Here is a 17482-nt window from a genome sequence, read left to right on the forward strand (position 1 = left end):
CATGAATGCGGGGGAGGGCTTGAAGGCAAGAGGGGTTGGCAGGGGAGGGAGGGAAAGTAGACCAAGTTAGAAGGAAGAGTAACCAGAATGTGTTATATTGATGCAGAAACCTCAAAACTAAATTTAATAAAATTATATTATGAAAAAGGAAGGTCAGAGCTTTTGTGCGCATATTATTAAAGTTGTTCAGAAGGAACTGTTTGATTTTTGCTCTCTCTATGCAACTAATCAGAAAACAACAAAAGGTGATGTAACTATCGATTGTGTATTTACAGGGACAAATACGCATAAGCATAAAACATAAGGGAGGATTTAGTAATCATATTCCTAGTTTCCTCCATTTATAATAAAACCTTAAAAGTTATGGATTCTTTTCAAGTCATTATTATGGACGAAAACTCAATGCTGTGTGATCATATGGTTGAGATTTAAAGGGGGTGGGGGGCAGCTTCTGTCATGTGTAGAAGGCACTGTCTCATAGTAGACAACAAGACTTGCATATCAACTGTTGACAGGCCAATGTGGATGGGGGAAAATCTCGACGGGACCCACCTCAGATGGAGAACTACAGGCAATCTATGGCTGTGGAAAGAGGGAAAACCAGTCTTCTTAAGGGATGAACCCTTGATAGGTTATCCAATCTCAAGAGGTAAGCCTTTCACATCTTTGCTTCCAGTTGAGCAATAACACCACATGGAGTCCTGAGGTTGATGTGTGCTGTGTGTGCATCTCAATAATAATTACAGAGGCCAGGAGGGAGCGGGGCGCACAGGAAGATCTGGAGGGGCTAGGGCTAGGGCTAGAAAAGGTATGAATACAGTACTCATTTAGGGAATTCTATTTTAAAGCCCTTTGTAATGTTAAATTATAAACATCTATGTGAATTTTTGGAGGATTTGAGGGTACTTGTTTTTCTGTAGATCCTTTGAGGGATACCAGGAAATATCACTGGTCCTCATATTTCTTTCTCGTTTTTGGTTTTGGTGTTTAAATTGTTTGCCTTTGGCTTCTGGTTTTTGGATTTTGTTAAGGGTGGACAGCTAAAGAGATGTCAATCTTTCCCAAGGCCTTATTAGCTCCGGTTACTTATTAAAGTCTGACCGGCAGGAACAAATACATTCAAAAGAGATGTGTTTCCTCTTTTTTTGGTCATCAGACTATTGAAAGGAATGGATTCCCCACTAAGTAGAATTTCCCCAGGAATCTCTTGCTAGGAGAAGAAATTGCTCTTGTCCTGTCGGCCAGAAAAGAAACTTATGTCTTGGGGAAAGACTTACAACTTGTTAGAGGACGATGCAGGGGGAGCCTAACTTTGCAGGAGAGACTGGAACTGAGACAGTGATGAGCAGGACCTCACCTTTCCAGGGTTGCTTCACCATCTCTCGCCTTCTGAATCTCTTCATCCCTTTCCCCATTGCGTCCCCATTGAATAATCCTCCTGTATTGTTTTGAGTATTAATTCGTCTCTTTCAATTGACTTATCAAGGCTGATTGGCTGAATCTGGTTTGCTGGTCACACATTGTGTGTGACCACAAATCTGGGGGCAGTCTGATGAGTGGGGCACAAGGTGGGTAACTTTCAGTGGGAGCACGTAGGGAGGCCGATGAGGGACCCTCTGCATCATGGTAGCAAAAGTAAAATGTGTTCTTAAGGTCACAAACATTCAAAAACACAGTTAGGCAATTATGAATAACCATTTTGGAGGAAGATCGGAGGTTCATGGCCCTTCCTGAGGTATGGAGAAGGTTTAAGGCCAGCCTGGGTAACTGAAGACCCTCTCTCCAAAGGAAAGAAGACTTTTTAATAAAAGACTGGGGATACAGCTCCGTGGCAGAATGCTTACCTAGCAGTGTAAGATCCTAGATCGAATCCTTAGTATCATAACAACGAAAACAAAAACCAAAACTAAAGCAAACAAACCCAGTTCTAAGATTTCCAGTGTGTTGCAGGCTATCAGGGATGGCTGTGATCTGCGGTCGCCATCTTTGTCAGTTAGGCAGAGCAGGGCCCAAGCAGGTGCCTCCTAGAGACATTACAGTGAGGTACGGTGGTAAGGACGACTGGAGCTTATAGCCCGTGTATACAAGAAGCGAGAAGGGAACTGGGGGGTTTGGGTTCTGAAATGCCCTCCTTTCTCCACGTGGACGAAGCACTTAGGGGTTGGAGTCAGATCCCTGGCTTGAACCGCTACATTTCTTGTTAGCGGTGTGGCTTTCGACACGTCACTAACTGAGTCTCAGTTTTCTCATCTTCAAAACAGACTCTTCCTACCTTTAGGCTCATTGTGAAGGACTCCATTTATGTAAAATGAGAAAAGCGGAGCTTAGCATCTGGACTACGGTAGGTAGGTGCACTGCGCACGAGGTGTAACAGCCTGGGATAAACCTACTCTCTCTGTAATTGTTACTGCACTTTCTTCATTTTAAATTTGTTTGGAAACAAGGTGTCATGTAACTCAGGTTAGCCTTGTAATCCCTCATCCTCCCTTGCCCCCGCCCCCGATGCCGGGGTTACAGGCATGAACACTCTTAAAGGTGAAATGATGAATCGTGTGGCTTTCTGGCCCATCTGATGACACCGCATGTTTCTGTTGAGCTATGGTTGCTGTGCAGGAGTGTGTGTGTTTGTGCATGTGTGGTAATGCATATGCACACCTATGTGTGTGTCTGCATATTTCGTGGTTGTGTCAGTAGGACACAGAGAACCCACAGGACTGGAAGCTGACTCAAGACCATTACGCTGATGAAGGGGGTTGTAGCTTTGTGAGATGGCTGAAGACAGAAGTAAAAGATGTTGTTTTCCAACTAAAGCATCTTGAAGACCTGGGAGGTTTGAGGCAATTCCTTTTAGCAAACACAGCTATGGAGTCTTTTTTTTTTTTTTTTTTTTTTTTGTGTACTTTTTTTTCAATTAATCATTCATTCTTGAAATATTTTAGAATGGATTAAAACCAGTACATAAAATAAATCTTCACTGTATTTGTTACATATGGCACAGAATAACTTAACACTTTATAAATATGTTTCATCAGTGCACAAAAATGGGAGAAGAACCCTTTTGCTAAAAGCAGCCCGGTAGCGATTTGGACTACAGTAGCGTTTTCAAAATTGACCATGAGATGGCGCTGTGGCCCAATAGATTAGGTAAGCTTTAACTGAGTTTTTCTTAATTATGGCGTTGAATCCCTTAAGTCTACAAGACTCTATCAATCAACTTGAAGAAGAGTGAAGTTTGTTACTCTTTTAATAGTATTGGCTAGAAGTGAATCCTTTCATCATGGATCCACAAATCATTCAATGGTTAGTTCTTTTCTCCCTTCCTGGGGAGAGGAGTGTATCTAAGAAGCCATAGAGGTCAAGAAGTACCAGACTAAAGTTACCATTCAACTTCAGATTAATGAGCTGAATACAGACTATTGATTTCAACACCCTGCTAGAACGGTGTTAAAATCTTCCCACCTAATTAAAGCATCTTCCAGTTTAAAGTGTATGTCTGTTACAAAGTAACCGCCCCTGGCAGTCATGGAAGGTCATAGGAATATTAGAACATGAATTCACATTTAGATCAACATGATTCAAACATGCACATGTGTGTGTTTTCGCCAACTTGCTCTTCTTCATATAAATATATAAATATTGAATAAAGTGCACGGGAACATGTCTGTACATATATACAGGTACACGTTTTCTTATATACACTTTAAGAGCTACTTACACAGAGAGAAAAGCCACAAACGCACTGGTAATATATGTGTAGTCAAAAAGACACCTTCCAGCAGGCTTTATGTCCATTCTGATGAAGATAAGTTCATGGGATAGAATCTGCAATCTTTTCCTTAATACAGATTGGTGTGTGCAGAGTTTTAAACTAAGGCAAAACACGTTAGAGCAGACTTCTTAACACTTCTGTTTTTATTAGTCAGTATGGACTAATCATTAAGGACTAACTCCTTTTAAATGCAACCTCGGGACTAGTGACATTATAAATTTTAGCTCTGAGGTGATGACCATCATTCAAAATGTCTGGAAAGACACGCTTAGGAAAACCTTAGTTTCCAGCTTACACAATGAAGCTTTCTACATACATTGACTCCTAAACCTGCAACATTTCCCATAGGCATGCAGCAAAACCTCTTTGTATTCAGGAAGAATGTTTCAGCATTTTACCCTGTATCTATGGTCTGTTTCAACAGTAATGTGCTCACAGTGTCCTGGTGGATTAACTTCAGCTGGTCTTTGTTGGTTTGTAGTAGCCATTTCTGCAAAACATTACGGTAACTGGTATTTGCTTTTTAATTGGGATTTGTCAGAGTAAATGTAGTTTTTGAGGGAAGGAACAAGAATATTGTTTTAAATCTTGGTATTTATGGATTGAATCCAATTTGCTGTGTTATTCTATGCATTGGGTGCAATCTTTGAGTCAACTGATATTTTCCCATTTCCTTGTTGGCTTGGCAAATATGAGAAAAAAAAATGAAAAAATTCTCGAGAGTTGATACAGGCCCCTTTCTGAATCAGTTAAGAAAGAAATCGAACTGGTTGATTCTCAAAATGAATCTATTCATACTTTTTTCATAACAACCAATTAAGTTGTCATTTTTAATGCAAAAATCTTATATCCTTGATAGCTAAGAAACTGCTCCACTCATCAGCTCCAGTCAACATATCACTATGGAAACAAGCTAACCCGCTTTTATAAATAATATAAATACATTAATCTAAAAGTGTCATTAAAAAATACCCCTATATTTATTTATTTAGTTTGGAGACACGATCTCATGCAGTTCACGGTGGCCTCATACAAGATAAACAGCTGAGAATGACTGAATTCCTGATCTTCCTGCCTGCATTTCCCAAGTGCTAGGATTACAGACAGCCGTGCACCATGATGCCTGGTTATGCATTGCTGGAGATCCACTCTAGGATTTCCTGCACGTGAGGCAAGCATTCTTTTGTCAACAGAGCTCTATTTCCCAGCTCTTTGAAAACATCAGTTTTACCTGATAACTGTCAATATGAAAGTCACTTGATTTTTACAGAAATAGCCTAAGAAGCTACTGCTAACAGCGAGAAACCTGAGTTTGTTGTTCAGCTGTGACAGTCAACTCTTTGTACTGGTCACTGCTCAAAGGGCGCATGCGCAGCGCAGTCGTTCCCTAGTGAGTTACCGAACACCTCCAGGATGCTGTTTCTTTGAAGCGCGTTCTAGAACTGTACTTGGGAAAGTGGAATTATCCTTTGATACTTTACAGAGAAGAAAAATATACGAAACAAGACCACATTTCAAATTCAGGTAAAGCCCAAGAAGTAGAAGAGAAAGCAGCGTGTTATCGAATAACATTTAAAACCCTTCCACATCTGAGAATTAACGACAAATGCAGCAAATGCTAGCGGTCTTGTGAACATTTCAAAATGGCATCTATGAAAAAGCAAGAATGAAAAATATTGTCAAGTATTTCAATGAATTATATTAGCAATACAAATGTCATATTACTGTCTATTTTTCTTTTCAAAATATATGTCGTGGTGAATTTGAAACACATTTTTTTTTAAAGAAGCTATTCATTATTTTCAGTATTTCTAGCTACTTTTATATACAATAATAGGTCACCAACTCACTCCCATGCTACCCATCCACAACATGGCAGCCAGGTTCGTATTTGACAATAGAAGTTAATTAGATGCATTTTATGCCTCATTACAATTGCACAAAAGGCCAATGGTTTTAGAGATCTCATTGGCAATGATTAAAGCATCGTAACACTCCTAGCTCCAATGCTGTCAGGACATTATAGTTGGTCGACTGGAGTAGTCTAATTTGTTGCAGCCTCCTTATCCCCGCCCCACACACATGGGTATAACCTTGTTCACATGCCCTGGGCAATTGCCATAGCATCCAGTTCATCACACACAGCTAACCTTTTCATTCACGGTTTCAATATTGTCTGTACAAGTCTCTTCCGACTGTTGTTTTCCCAGTGTAACCATGGAGCAGTCATCAACTGTCTGCTCAGCATCTTCCTGTGAGTTCTTTTTTTGTCCCACCTGGAGCTGACTAGACTTGTAGGCCAATGCTGGTATAGTGTTCACTAAAATTAACTGCAGTGGCTTTCTGTTTTCCTTGTACTGACACTGAATGTACCTTGAGAAGGCGGACCTATAAGTTTTATTGAACAACGTATATACCAGTGGATTGACAGCTGAGGAGAGATAACCAATCCAGACAAACACATTGAGCAGGGCTCCGATGACATTTTCATTGCAGGATTCTTTGCAGATGACGGCCATGATATTGGTGATGAAGAATGGGCACCACATTACAACAAACAGGAAGAACACGATGCCCAGCACCTTGCACGCTTTTTGCTCATTGCTGATGGACTGCATCGTCCTTCGGCCTGCGTAGGAGCCTGGCTCTCTGTGGATGGACCGTTGGAAAAGCTTTTCTGATGACAGAGAACTCTGAGGGAGGAAGCTGAAGGAGGCTAGTTTGGCTCGAGTGCTGAGGTCACTCACACACAAGGTGGCTTCTTTCTGAAGTGACTTGATAGTCAGGAAGTAGGTGATCACCATGATGGTTAGGGGGATGAAAAATGCCACAAAAGAGCCTATGAGGACAAAGTTGTCATCGGCGAGCAGGCAGCTCCCCTCCTTAAAGACCTTTGAGTCATCCTGTAGTCCAAAGACTGGGATCGGCATGGATATACCTGGAAGGACAGAAAGTGAGACAGATCAAAGGGCTGAGAATATGAAGTGAAAACTTCACCACATAACACTGGCTGGTCAAGGAATTGAAGCCAACTTACTGAAGGAGTTTAATATATTGCTGCAATGAAAGTTGGGCTAATTGATATTCCATATTGTTCTGATTATATTTTATTTATTAACTGGAGAAAAACACAAAATGGCAAAATGAAGCAAATAAAAATGACCACTAAAACCTCATCAACAGGCTAACCGCAAGGGCAGTTTAATGCTGTTTGTTTTGAGCATGTATCACACACATGATGCATACAGGAAGGCACTCACGCACGAACGTACCCACCCACGCACGTACCCATGCACGTAGTACGTACCCACGCACTCAGGTTCCCTCGCACGTATGAACCCACGCACGTACATACCCACGCACGCACTGGGTAACAGGACGAAGCTCTACTTTATCTACATTTCTTTTGACTTTCCACTTCATATTATACTATCAGCATTCTTTACTTCTTTTGTAAACGTATAAGCCTAACATATTTGCTTTCTAGCAAATTTGAAAAATATGAAAAAGGTAACAATGACTAAAGGAAAATCCCATTTACTCTCACCACCAAGGTAGGTTACTTTTGTTTGCACAGGACTTTATGTGGCAGTTTTAGATCGTCCTATCTCGTTTAATATTTATTATAAAACCTTTGCTAGTTGAGACAGGGTCTTCTACTAGCCTGGGTTAGCCTCAAACTCACATCCATCCTGCTTCAGTCGCTTGAGTTATATGATCCACCATGGCCAGTTTCAAAGTTGGACATATTTTAAACTACTTTTGGAAAACATTGTCTACTGTTAATTTCAAGTAATTCAAAATGAACTTAGGTTAGTTTTTAAAAGTTTTTACTTCAGAGAAATTTTAACATCTGTGAAACCCCAAAACGGACAAAGCCAAGGAAGTCCCTTAGCTTTTACAGTTGTAAATTCAGGACAGATGTTGTGTCCTCCAGGGTCCTCACCTGGGACCTCCCTCCTTGTTTTGAAGCAAACCTCAGACTTCATATGACTAAACATGTACACATCTTATTATATAGGTTTGAAAGTGACACCCTTTCAGAGAAACCCACTATCATAGACAGGCTTTCTCCTAAAGGGGAATTTAGTTTCCCTCCACATCATGAAATATCAAATTTGTGTTCAGACTTCCATTATTCCATAGAAGTCATATATTTTTATAGCAGAACATTCATAAGGATGAATTGCCAAAAACAAGGCAGCCGAAGACTTTTATTGTCTAATGTATGAGTTCGATCCAGAATGCTATAGTACATGGTAATATGAGCTTACAGCCGGCAGTTGCGGAATTCTCAGATTTGGGACAGCTATAACGGCCATCCAGGTATACAGCTCAGACAGAGGAGTATAGCGGTGAAGAAATGTCACAGCTGGCCCTAATCATGCTAAGTCTCCCCATGGTGACTGGACCTTACTTAGTGACGTTTAGCTTGACCACAATGTGAGTGTTTGTTCTCTTTTTGGAGCTACAGAGGTTTGAGGGAGTCTGGTTAGGCCAACACAATCATGGTATACTTCTTATTCTGTTATTTTCTCTGCCACAGAGGCGGAATCCTGCGGCTGAGAAAGGACAAGAAATAGCTGTACAACTTAGTTCAAGCTTGCTGCTTTTACCAAAGGATGCTCTGAGGAAAAGCTATTTCCTTTCCACACTGGCCTGTATTTCCGGTTTCCCGAGTTGCATGACAGAGCACCCTTCGTTGTACTTCCAGTCACTCTGTACCCCAAGATGTTGCTCTCTGGCCTGCTTATCCCAGAGTCAGGGGCCACCGTTTAACCCTTTCCTTGCCACACAGCAGCAACAACAACAACAATGAGAAGAAAAAAATAGCCAAACTTTGCATCGTCAGAACAGAGTTTGATTGTCTGCAAACAGGTGTGACTGTCCTAACATCCAGCTGGTAGAGGAGACAGCAGCCAGAGCCTGGTGTAATATTTGACAAGGTTGTCTCTCTGCTTCCTGCCCCATGTGTTTGTGTGTATGGGGTGTATGCGTACACGTGTGTGTGTGTGTGTGTGTGTGTGTGTGTGTGTGTGTGTGAGAGAGAGAGAGAGAGAGAGAGAGAGAGAGAGACAGAGACAGAGACAGAGACAGAGACAGAGACAGAGACAAAGAGACAGAGCGCATGAGCGAGTCAGTGAGCTTGGCCTTTGTCTAGGCTCGTGTGGGAGCCAGAGGCTAATATCTTCAATCTCCTCTCCACCGTATGTTTTGAGACAGGGTCTCTCACAGAACCATTTCAGCTAGACTGGATGGCCAGCGAGCCCCCAGATCTGTCTGTGTCCTTCCTGGTGCTCCCTCTTGCTGCCTTGCCCAAGTCTTTGCATGAGTGCTTAGGATTCAAACTTGGGTCCTCGTACTTGACGGGAACGAGCTTTGCTCCGAGTTGTTTTCGCAGCCTGACACGTCTCTTCCTGAGTGCCACCCCACCATAACTAAGGATAATATTTGTCTCTTGTCTATGCAAGGTCATACCAGTTCTTGGTGTTTTGGTTTTTGGAAGGTAAACATAAATGACATCATTCCTGCGTGCACCTGCCACATTGCTGAGAACACCTTCTGAGCTAAGAGCTCGGAGACTCTCTGATACCTCATCAGACTTCAGGAACTTCAGAAAATCAGCCATAAAAGATAGCCTCTGATTTATAAGAAGAGCACTTTCTTTTTCTGCCAGTATTTGAACTCACATCTGAGAGAGATGATTTTTATACTCATGCAGTCTTGTTATATAGACTCCCAGCTTACTTGGTCAGAAGGGGTACACTGGACATCTACTTCAGATGGACTTAGATGTGAGTCATGGTTATGGGTCTGGGTGATGTTTAGTTCTTCTATGGGATGAGGCTGGTACCAACCATGCCTTCATAGATGGAGTGAAGATAAAATGGATCAAATATGCAGAACACCAGCATGGTGCCTGGACCAAGCGAGATAGCATAACAAATGGCAAAACAGGTGGTAATAATTTTTGTGTGTGGAATTACTCAGAAAAATGATTATCAACATTATTTTGTCCTAATCTATTTTTGCTCAGCTTTTCTATGCTAGCCTTTATATAATAGAGTTCATAAACCATAAGAAGCAAAATAGTGTTTTGACTGTTCACTATTGGCGATGTAATGATGATGTAATTATTAGCTTCTGCCAGGGTCATGGGAGGTCTCAATCAATTTTAATTTGGTACAGCTAGCACTGTTGATTACTCTTCTAATGTGATGGATTATAGCCATTACTATTAGTCATGATGCATATAAACAAAATATCAACTGTCCAAAGAGGTGTATGATTTTGTTATTAAATTCTTGGGTGTTCATTTTCTTGATTAATACAAAGGAAGCTCCTACCTTGAAATCCTTTTCGCCCTGTTATTTATGACCTGGTAATGAGTGGCCATTTTCACTGGACCAGAATGTAAGACAGCGGAAAACACCCAATCCTTCAATCATGTGGACTTTGTAACTGTGTCTTGGGTGGGGAAAACACATACACTATCCACTCCCTGTGGGGTATTTGGTTTTGGCAGTGATGGAATCACTCACATGGACACAGATTCTCCCTCTAAAATGTCTGAGAAAAAGACTTGCCTGACAGGGTGATATACTGGCAGGATTGTTTTGTGCTTGGAGAGGACACCTTGATTTGGATGGAGGAGAATCAAACTCACGAGTCTTTAAGTGGTTAATAAAACTATCCCGACTACTGTTGCATGCCATTCATTTTCAGCTTTTCTTCCCAATTAAGTGCAACCAGCAAATATTTGTAAAAAGGCTGGTCAGAGAATTAAAGCAGCACTCTAGGAAGGGAAAGAAAGTCTTGTCAAGGAACAGAGGCATCTACCTAGGCTTTGTGTGGGTAACAGGGGGCTCAGAAGTCAAGGGAAACGCTGGCTGACAGCCAAGAGTATGGCCACAGTCATCTCAAGGGCATTACATTTTCTGGCTGCTTTCTTTGATAATAGTGGCTTTTTGGAGACCTGACATCTTCTCTCGTTGAAATTTCTGCATATTAAGCAGTTTGCTTTATGAACAAATAGACAGCGGCTTGGACTACGCTACTCTGCATTTCGTTTAATATTTTCCCCCCTGAGGAGAAGGAAACAGCAATCAAAATGCAGTAAAGGTATTAGAGCTCCTGTGCGTGTTTTGTATTCCTCTGCATTAAATCCCAGACAGTGAAGTGAACAGTGGGGAATCATGGACACTACGGACACGGAGGTTTTGGTGGGCACTCTCTTTGAGCTCAGCTCTCTGCTTGCTTTGCCCATAAAGTTCGCCAATCTCGTTAGCATCTTACCATGGGCTAAAGGATCTTAATTCTGAACTACCAGCTATGACAGTCAGGCTCTCCTCATAATCCTACACTTTTATGATTTAGGATCTTGGAACTAATGGTTCTTTTGTGGCAAGTACTTTCCTTTCGAATCAAGAAGTTTGAAGTACTAGGTAGCAAGGGTCTCATGGGAAATGAAACATTGAGAGTCGATGTATGGGGGCTTTCAGTGGGGGGCTGAGAGCAGAGAAGATTAAAACAGGTATTTCATGACCCTGAGGAACGTTTTGAGTCATGGGTTCAATTTTGCTCAGATTGTTACCTTTCCTTTGCATTTGAACACTTGCCTTAGAAGGAAGTGTAAGAGGGGGTTTGCTAGCAGTTTGACAGAAAGCATCTTATAAGTCAAAGCTACAGGAAAATCTTCACGCTGCGGGGAAGGAGAAATTAAAGATACGTGGGAAACTGGAACTGAAAATGGCACTCATCAACCTGGCAACATTTCAAGATCTGTTACACACACACATTCACTCTACATTGAGTGTTTTATGGATTAGATAAATATTACCCAGACTACCCTAAGGGTAGATAAGAATTTCACCACATGGAGATGAAAATTGGCTCTAGAAAGCTTATGAAACTTACTTGGAATTGCACAGGAATTGAGGGACAAAATTAAGACATACTAGTTTCTTACTTGTTAATTACCACTGAATTTCACTAATATTGCACATTCGTGCCTGCACATACATTCACATACCTACACATATGTACATGCATATACACATACTATTCATACACACACACACACACACACACATTCAATGGTTCTCTGAAATTTGAATTGTCATTCTTAATCTCAAAATAAGTTTCCTCCAGTGAGACTTATTACATTACATTTTTAAGGCTAGAAATTAGAAAAAAAACTTAAAACCCTCATTTGCTCTGAGTCTCATGCAACAGTTGCTCTCAACTTTGGTTGTATATTATAGTAACCCAGAAAGCTTTAAAAAAATTATGGTGCCTGTATCTCATCCTAAGAGTAATTTATAGACTCTAAGAAATATGAATGACCAGGTTCTGCCCTGACATTGGAACAAAAAACATGCCAGTGACCTCCGAGAGCTAAGCTGCCATGTGCATCCCAGAAGCTGGTGGCCTAGCTGCCTCATCATAGATGCTGGGTTCAGTGGCTCCTGACTCTGCCAGTCCCATTGGAGAGAAGAGGCAGGGCTTAAACACTGTGACGGTCTCCCACGGAAAGGTTGGTTGAACTGACTTGGAGATGCAGAATGTTGGCTGTCACTTCAACACCCGTCTGCATGGTTCTTGTTCTAGAGAAGCTTTAGTTACACTTGCCGGTTTTGCCCTTGGAGAATATGAGTGCCTGAATCATACTGCATAGTTGAAATCATTGAAATTTATTATTAAAAAATTCATCCATTATTTCTGTGGGGAGGACACATAGGCATGTCATGTGTGTGGCCATCAGAGGACAATTTTGTGGAGTTGGTTCTCTCTTTCCACTGTCAGTTCTGGGGACCGAACTGAGGTCTCAGGCTTATTCTGCAAGCACTTTTACCTCAGTGTCCCTGAGACAAATTATTATAACCTTGCTTTGCTGTTGAAACCACAAATAATAAAGGAACTTTGGGTGATGACTATGTAAATTAATCTGGTTTAATTATCTTATATACATGTCTTAAAACTCACTTTATATCATATATATGTATTCATTATAACTTTCTCTTCTTTTAGTATAAAATAGAGTTTATTTAGGGCATGGGGAGTTAAGAGGGTGGTAGGGCAGAGAAAAACAGAGAGAGAGAGAGAGAGAGAGAGAGAGAGAGAGAGAGAGAGAGAGAGAGAGAGAGAGAGAAATAGAAGAGTAGAAGCCGGTCATGAGCACATGGAGAGAAGTGGGGAGGGGGATGGGGAGAGAGGGACAAAGGGGCAAGAGAGCCAGAGCCGGAGCCGTCAGGATTTTCTAACAAAGCATTAATAATAAACTCAAATTTTTCTATACTGCATTTTAAAAACTATAATCATGTAGTGATATATGTTATCCAGCATCACTAAGTATTCTTTGCTCAGCTGAGTGTTTAGCAACATGCTCATAAGCAGCAATTTATTCAGTTAAAGGTCACGCCTGGGAACATTATTGAACCCATTCTTTTACAGCTTCCCTGAATTTCTATTGGGGAAAAGTTTTTTGAATACGTTCTGCGTGTGATATGTCTAGTTTTGGCAACTCCTGTCTACAAGTATGTGTAGAAACAGTCCTGGTGTCTGGAAAGGAGGGGCGTCGCAGCTCTGTGTCCACACAACTCTTGTCTATGGGAAGTCAAACCTACCTGTGGGCTAACACACTAGATTGAACATACTACACTAAAGAGAACCCACAAAGTTCCTGCTGCCCAGGCAATCACCGACCATTCAGCTCACCCTAGGTTTGCAATTTGGTCTTCGTGTAACTATTCACCATTCTTAATTCACATAATCCTGTAGCCTTTTCTCTCCGACACATCTTGAGCTATTCAGAACAGCCTTGCACAGGGCTTGCCTTTTTGGTTGGTTGCATAGTGATTTGAGATGTTCTGAAACTTTGCCTCCTCAAATAAATGTCTACTCCCAGTGACTTGGTTGATGTAGGCAGTGTCCTGTTGTTAGTATGAGCTGTCCCTTTTTGCATATCTAGAATACACTGGAGGGTTGGCTTTGACCCAAATTCAAATGGCAGTGAATAGGGTGGGTCCACATGGACCTTGACTGCCATGAAAGAGAAGCCACAGGGGATAGCTTAGGATGTTAGGTTGAGAGTCAGATGATAAATATATACTGGTATGTTATTATTAAAAGTTTAGAGCATCAAGGGCACTGTAAAATAATAACAGGGGAATACGGAGACTCACAGTTCATTTCCCTCCTGATCCAGTTCTGCCTACCTCTTCCAATGCTTCATGAACAGCTGTTTGTGGCTCCAGGATCCCTGCTAAGCAGGGGCTTGGGTTAGGCAGCCAGTTGGGCATCTGGGGGTAGGCTACCTGTCTCATGACTCTATTTGCATAGAAAGAACACGTGTTATTTGGTATGATTACCAAGTATGCCATTGGGCTGCAGATGGAGACCGTGTTTCCAAGCTGCCTCCTCCATTTCTTCCAAGGCATTTCCCAAGGAAGATTCTTTGTGAAAGCTTTCCAAATCATTCTCCAGCAAGGATGCTGTCCTCACTGTTGACTCCCTAAACATTCACATGGTGCTTCCAACATCGTAGTGACTTTTTTAAGTTCTAGAAATATTACACTTGTGTGATGGTGATTTTATTAATAGCAGAGGTAAACACTTATTATAAGTTCAGACCTCAGGTAAAAGCCTGTGTGACTTGGGATCAAGCACTATAAGTGAGGTGGGGTAGAGGGAGATGGGTTGGGAATTAGAACACATTTTATAGGTGCATCTTGGAATTACTGAGTAATTTTAGTGTTTCCCTTCATTGCTGTTGGGGAAACACAGTTAATCTGTCACAGATGGCAGAAGAAAGTGAAGTGGACGTTTATGTGAAACAGAAGAGCTACCCACAGGATGAAGCAGCACAGAACAGCCTACCTGAAGAGCCCAAACCACAGAGGGGCATGGCTATGGGTGCTGGCAGTACCGTGTGGAAATCAGGGATCTTGGTTTTCTTCCTTACTATTCTGATTCCTGGCCCATTATATTGCTTAAAGCTGTTTCTTAGGTAAATTTATTAGTGGGAAACTAGAGAACTGTATCGTGGGGAAAGAGAGTATTTAAAACAGAAGTTTGTCTCCTGACCTCAGGCGGTGGGATTTTAATGATTCAGCCTTCGAGGTAAGGGATATTAAGGAGAGAAGTCTGCCCTCGTCTTCATGTAGGACTTTGATGAGGAAATAGTGATACACTGGTTTAGAATTATTTTTGTAAACTTCCAAGATTTATTTAGATGAAAGCAATTACAATTCACTTCACGCTGGGTGAAATTCTGTAGGTAATACAAAGGGCATATGTGAAGCTTCAGGAAGCCCGGGATCTTATAGAGAAAATTAAATGTGCATACATGATTTATTAAGGAGGCAGCGCAGGAGGAAATGAGATGAAGAGCAAAGCAAAGCATAAGCATGGCTGAGTGATGGTGGAGTGGGGTGGTCAGAGGGAGTTCATAGTTCTGGGCGAGAGTCATGTAAGGAGGCAAGGACCTGGCCGAGCGTATCTTGGCATAAGTGTACCCGGCCTCCCTGTGTTAGCCCACAGGGCAATCTCCAGTTCTCTGTGCCACTGCAAGCTTAGACGCACCCACACACATTCCCTTTGATTTGTTTCTCTCTCTCTCTCTCTCTCTCTCTCTCTCTCTCTCTCTCTGTGTGTGTGTGTGTGTGTGTGTGTGAGAGAGAGAGAGAGAGAGAGAGAGAGAGAGAGAGAGAGAGAGAGAGAGAGCCAAACTCAAGGCCCTGTCAGTGCTCACCAAATATGTCCCTGATGAGCTATGAACTGAGTTCCACACTCATGTCTTGTTTCTTATAGACACTGAGTGGGTCCTCCATCTGCATCAGCAATCAGTTTTGGTCATTTATTTATCAATCAAATATTTAATTGAGTCCTTACTGAATGAGATACTTAGAGATTCAAGAAAAGAGGGGGCTTTACTATGGTCAGTTACTTTATAATCCAAGACCTTTTGGTGTCATCAGTCTCAAAGAAGGTTGCAGGGCGGGGGAGTAGACAGTGTCAGGGTTATCATCAGCATCCCACTGCTAAAAGAAAAGATGCAAGAACTTTGTCCTTGTTGAATGGTACTATAAAGTACATTAGCCTGGAATATTTGGTATCAAGACTTGCTTAGACACTTAGAAATCATTAAAGGGTCCAGCAAACTTTTGTTTTGGGGACTTTCAAGTATCTATTGCTTCAGAAATTCAGAAGAGCACTTTATAGGCAGTTTTTAACGATTCATTCAATGGTAAAATATTACATATTAGCACAAATAGTTTATTTTAAACAACAACAACAACAAAAAACCCTGTATTTTCCCAAATAAATGTGAAATGGCACTGTTTTATAAGTGAAAATCTGTCTTCTGTCTGGTTTCATAGAACATGGTGAATTGGCAGGGCTCTGTTTATCAGCTCCAGTCTTTGTGTATCACTAATCCTTATATCTGGAAACTGCACCCTGTTCTCATAAGAGGATGAGTCAGGAAGAAGAGCACCACCATTTTGAAAATACCATTGACCCCTTTGGACATCCTGAAGAGTGTCCTTGGGATTCCTGAAGACCCACACAGCATCCTTGAAGGCCACTAGTGTAAGAGAGTAAAACAGCTTATATCAGAAAAGTCCAGATTGCCTCCTCTGTTATTTGAAGTGAGCCTCTTCTCTTTTCTGAGTTTCTTCTGTAAAATGAGGATTGTTCAGTAATGTCCCTTAAAAGGATTGTCATCAGGAATGGAAATGAGACTTGCTGTGCCATTAGTGGCAGCTGTGGTACTGTCTGACAGCTGGCAAAGACAAGAGTGCTCCGTCAGCTCCCCTAATGCTCAGAGTTCTTCGTGCTACCTGAAATCCAGGCTGCTGTTGACCAAACCTCTAGCCGCCCTTGTTGGGTTCCAACAGAAATGCAATCATTTTTATAACTTAGTTTGGAGATGTGCGTGTGGCTTAACTCCTCTATACACGGGCTTCTATTAACCTCAAACCATTAACCACCCAAGACAGGGCCCTTCAGAGCAACACCGTATGCTAGCATGGCAAGTAAGAGAAGTGTTGAACATATTGTTCTCTGGGACGGGAACAATGGAGCCCACCACCAACACTAAATATTGGGCACAAATAATGGCTATGACTAAGATAATACATGATGAGTCAGATTCGCAAAGAAAGGATAAAGAGATGCTCACGATGGCCTCTCTCTGTGGGCCTTACGGCAAGTGGGATTCCTTGGTTGGCGTTAATGTTCATGAGAATTAGCATGGGAGACCCTCTTTCTATGAAGCTCCCAGTGATAGGTCCTCATTGACTCCATTGCTAGTCAAAGTGTTTGGATTTAAGAAATGGAAACGGTTTCTGGCTGATGCAGCAGAAACTAGGCTTAATAAAGTGATACTGAGCACGTCAAGGATGTGGGAGAAGGCTGGACTCCAGGCTGAAAGCTCAGAAGTAAAATTATACCATAGATGCAATGGGTAGGTGAAGAACATGCGCTGCTTATGTAAGGGCCCCTTCTGTACTTGGGGCTCAGGGGCTCAGCCCCTGGCAATAGGTGCCTTAGATGTGTGAAACAGTACCTGGTACCAAGTGTGGTGAGCCTTCCAGCCCCAGGCAACTGCTTCACCTCATTTGTTCACTTCACTCCTTCCCAAACCAAAATTGGTGGCTACTGGCTCCAAGTCTAGGTCTCAGGAAAAGTTGGCAAACAGAGTTCTGAGAG

General features: G+C 41.8%; 1 protein-coding gene across 1 annotated transcript in view; it reads right to left on the reverse strand.

The window, feature by feature from the left end:
- Positions 1-5555: 5555 nt before the first annotated feature.
- The window catches only part of Htr2a (5-hydroxytryptamine receptor 2A), a 66267-nt gene continuing 54340 nt past the window's right edge, over positions 5556-17482 (reverse strand). Inside the window, 1 exon segment of the mRNA XM_032917716.1 lies at positions 5556-6707. Coding sequence (XP_032773607.1) covers positions 5905-6707 — 803 coding nt within the window. The 3' untranslated portion in view covers positions 5556-5904.

This window comes from Rattus rattus, chromosome 12, assembly GCF_011064425.1.
Source record: "Rattus rattus isolate New Zealand chromosome 12, Rrattus_CSIRO_v1, whole genome shotgun sequence".
NCBI lineage: Eukaryota > Metazoa > Chordata > Mammalia > Rodentia > Muridae > Rattus > Rattus rattus.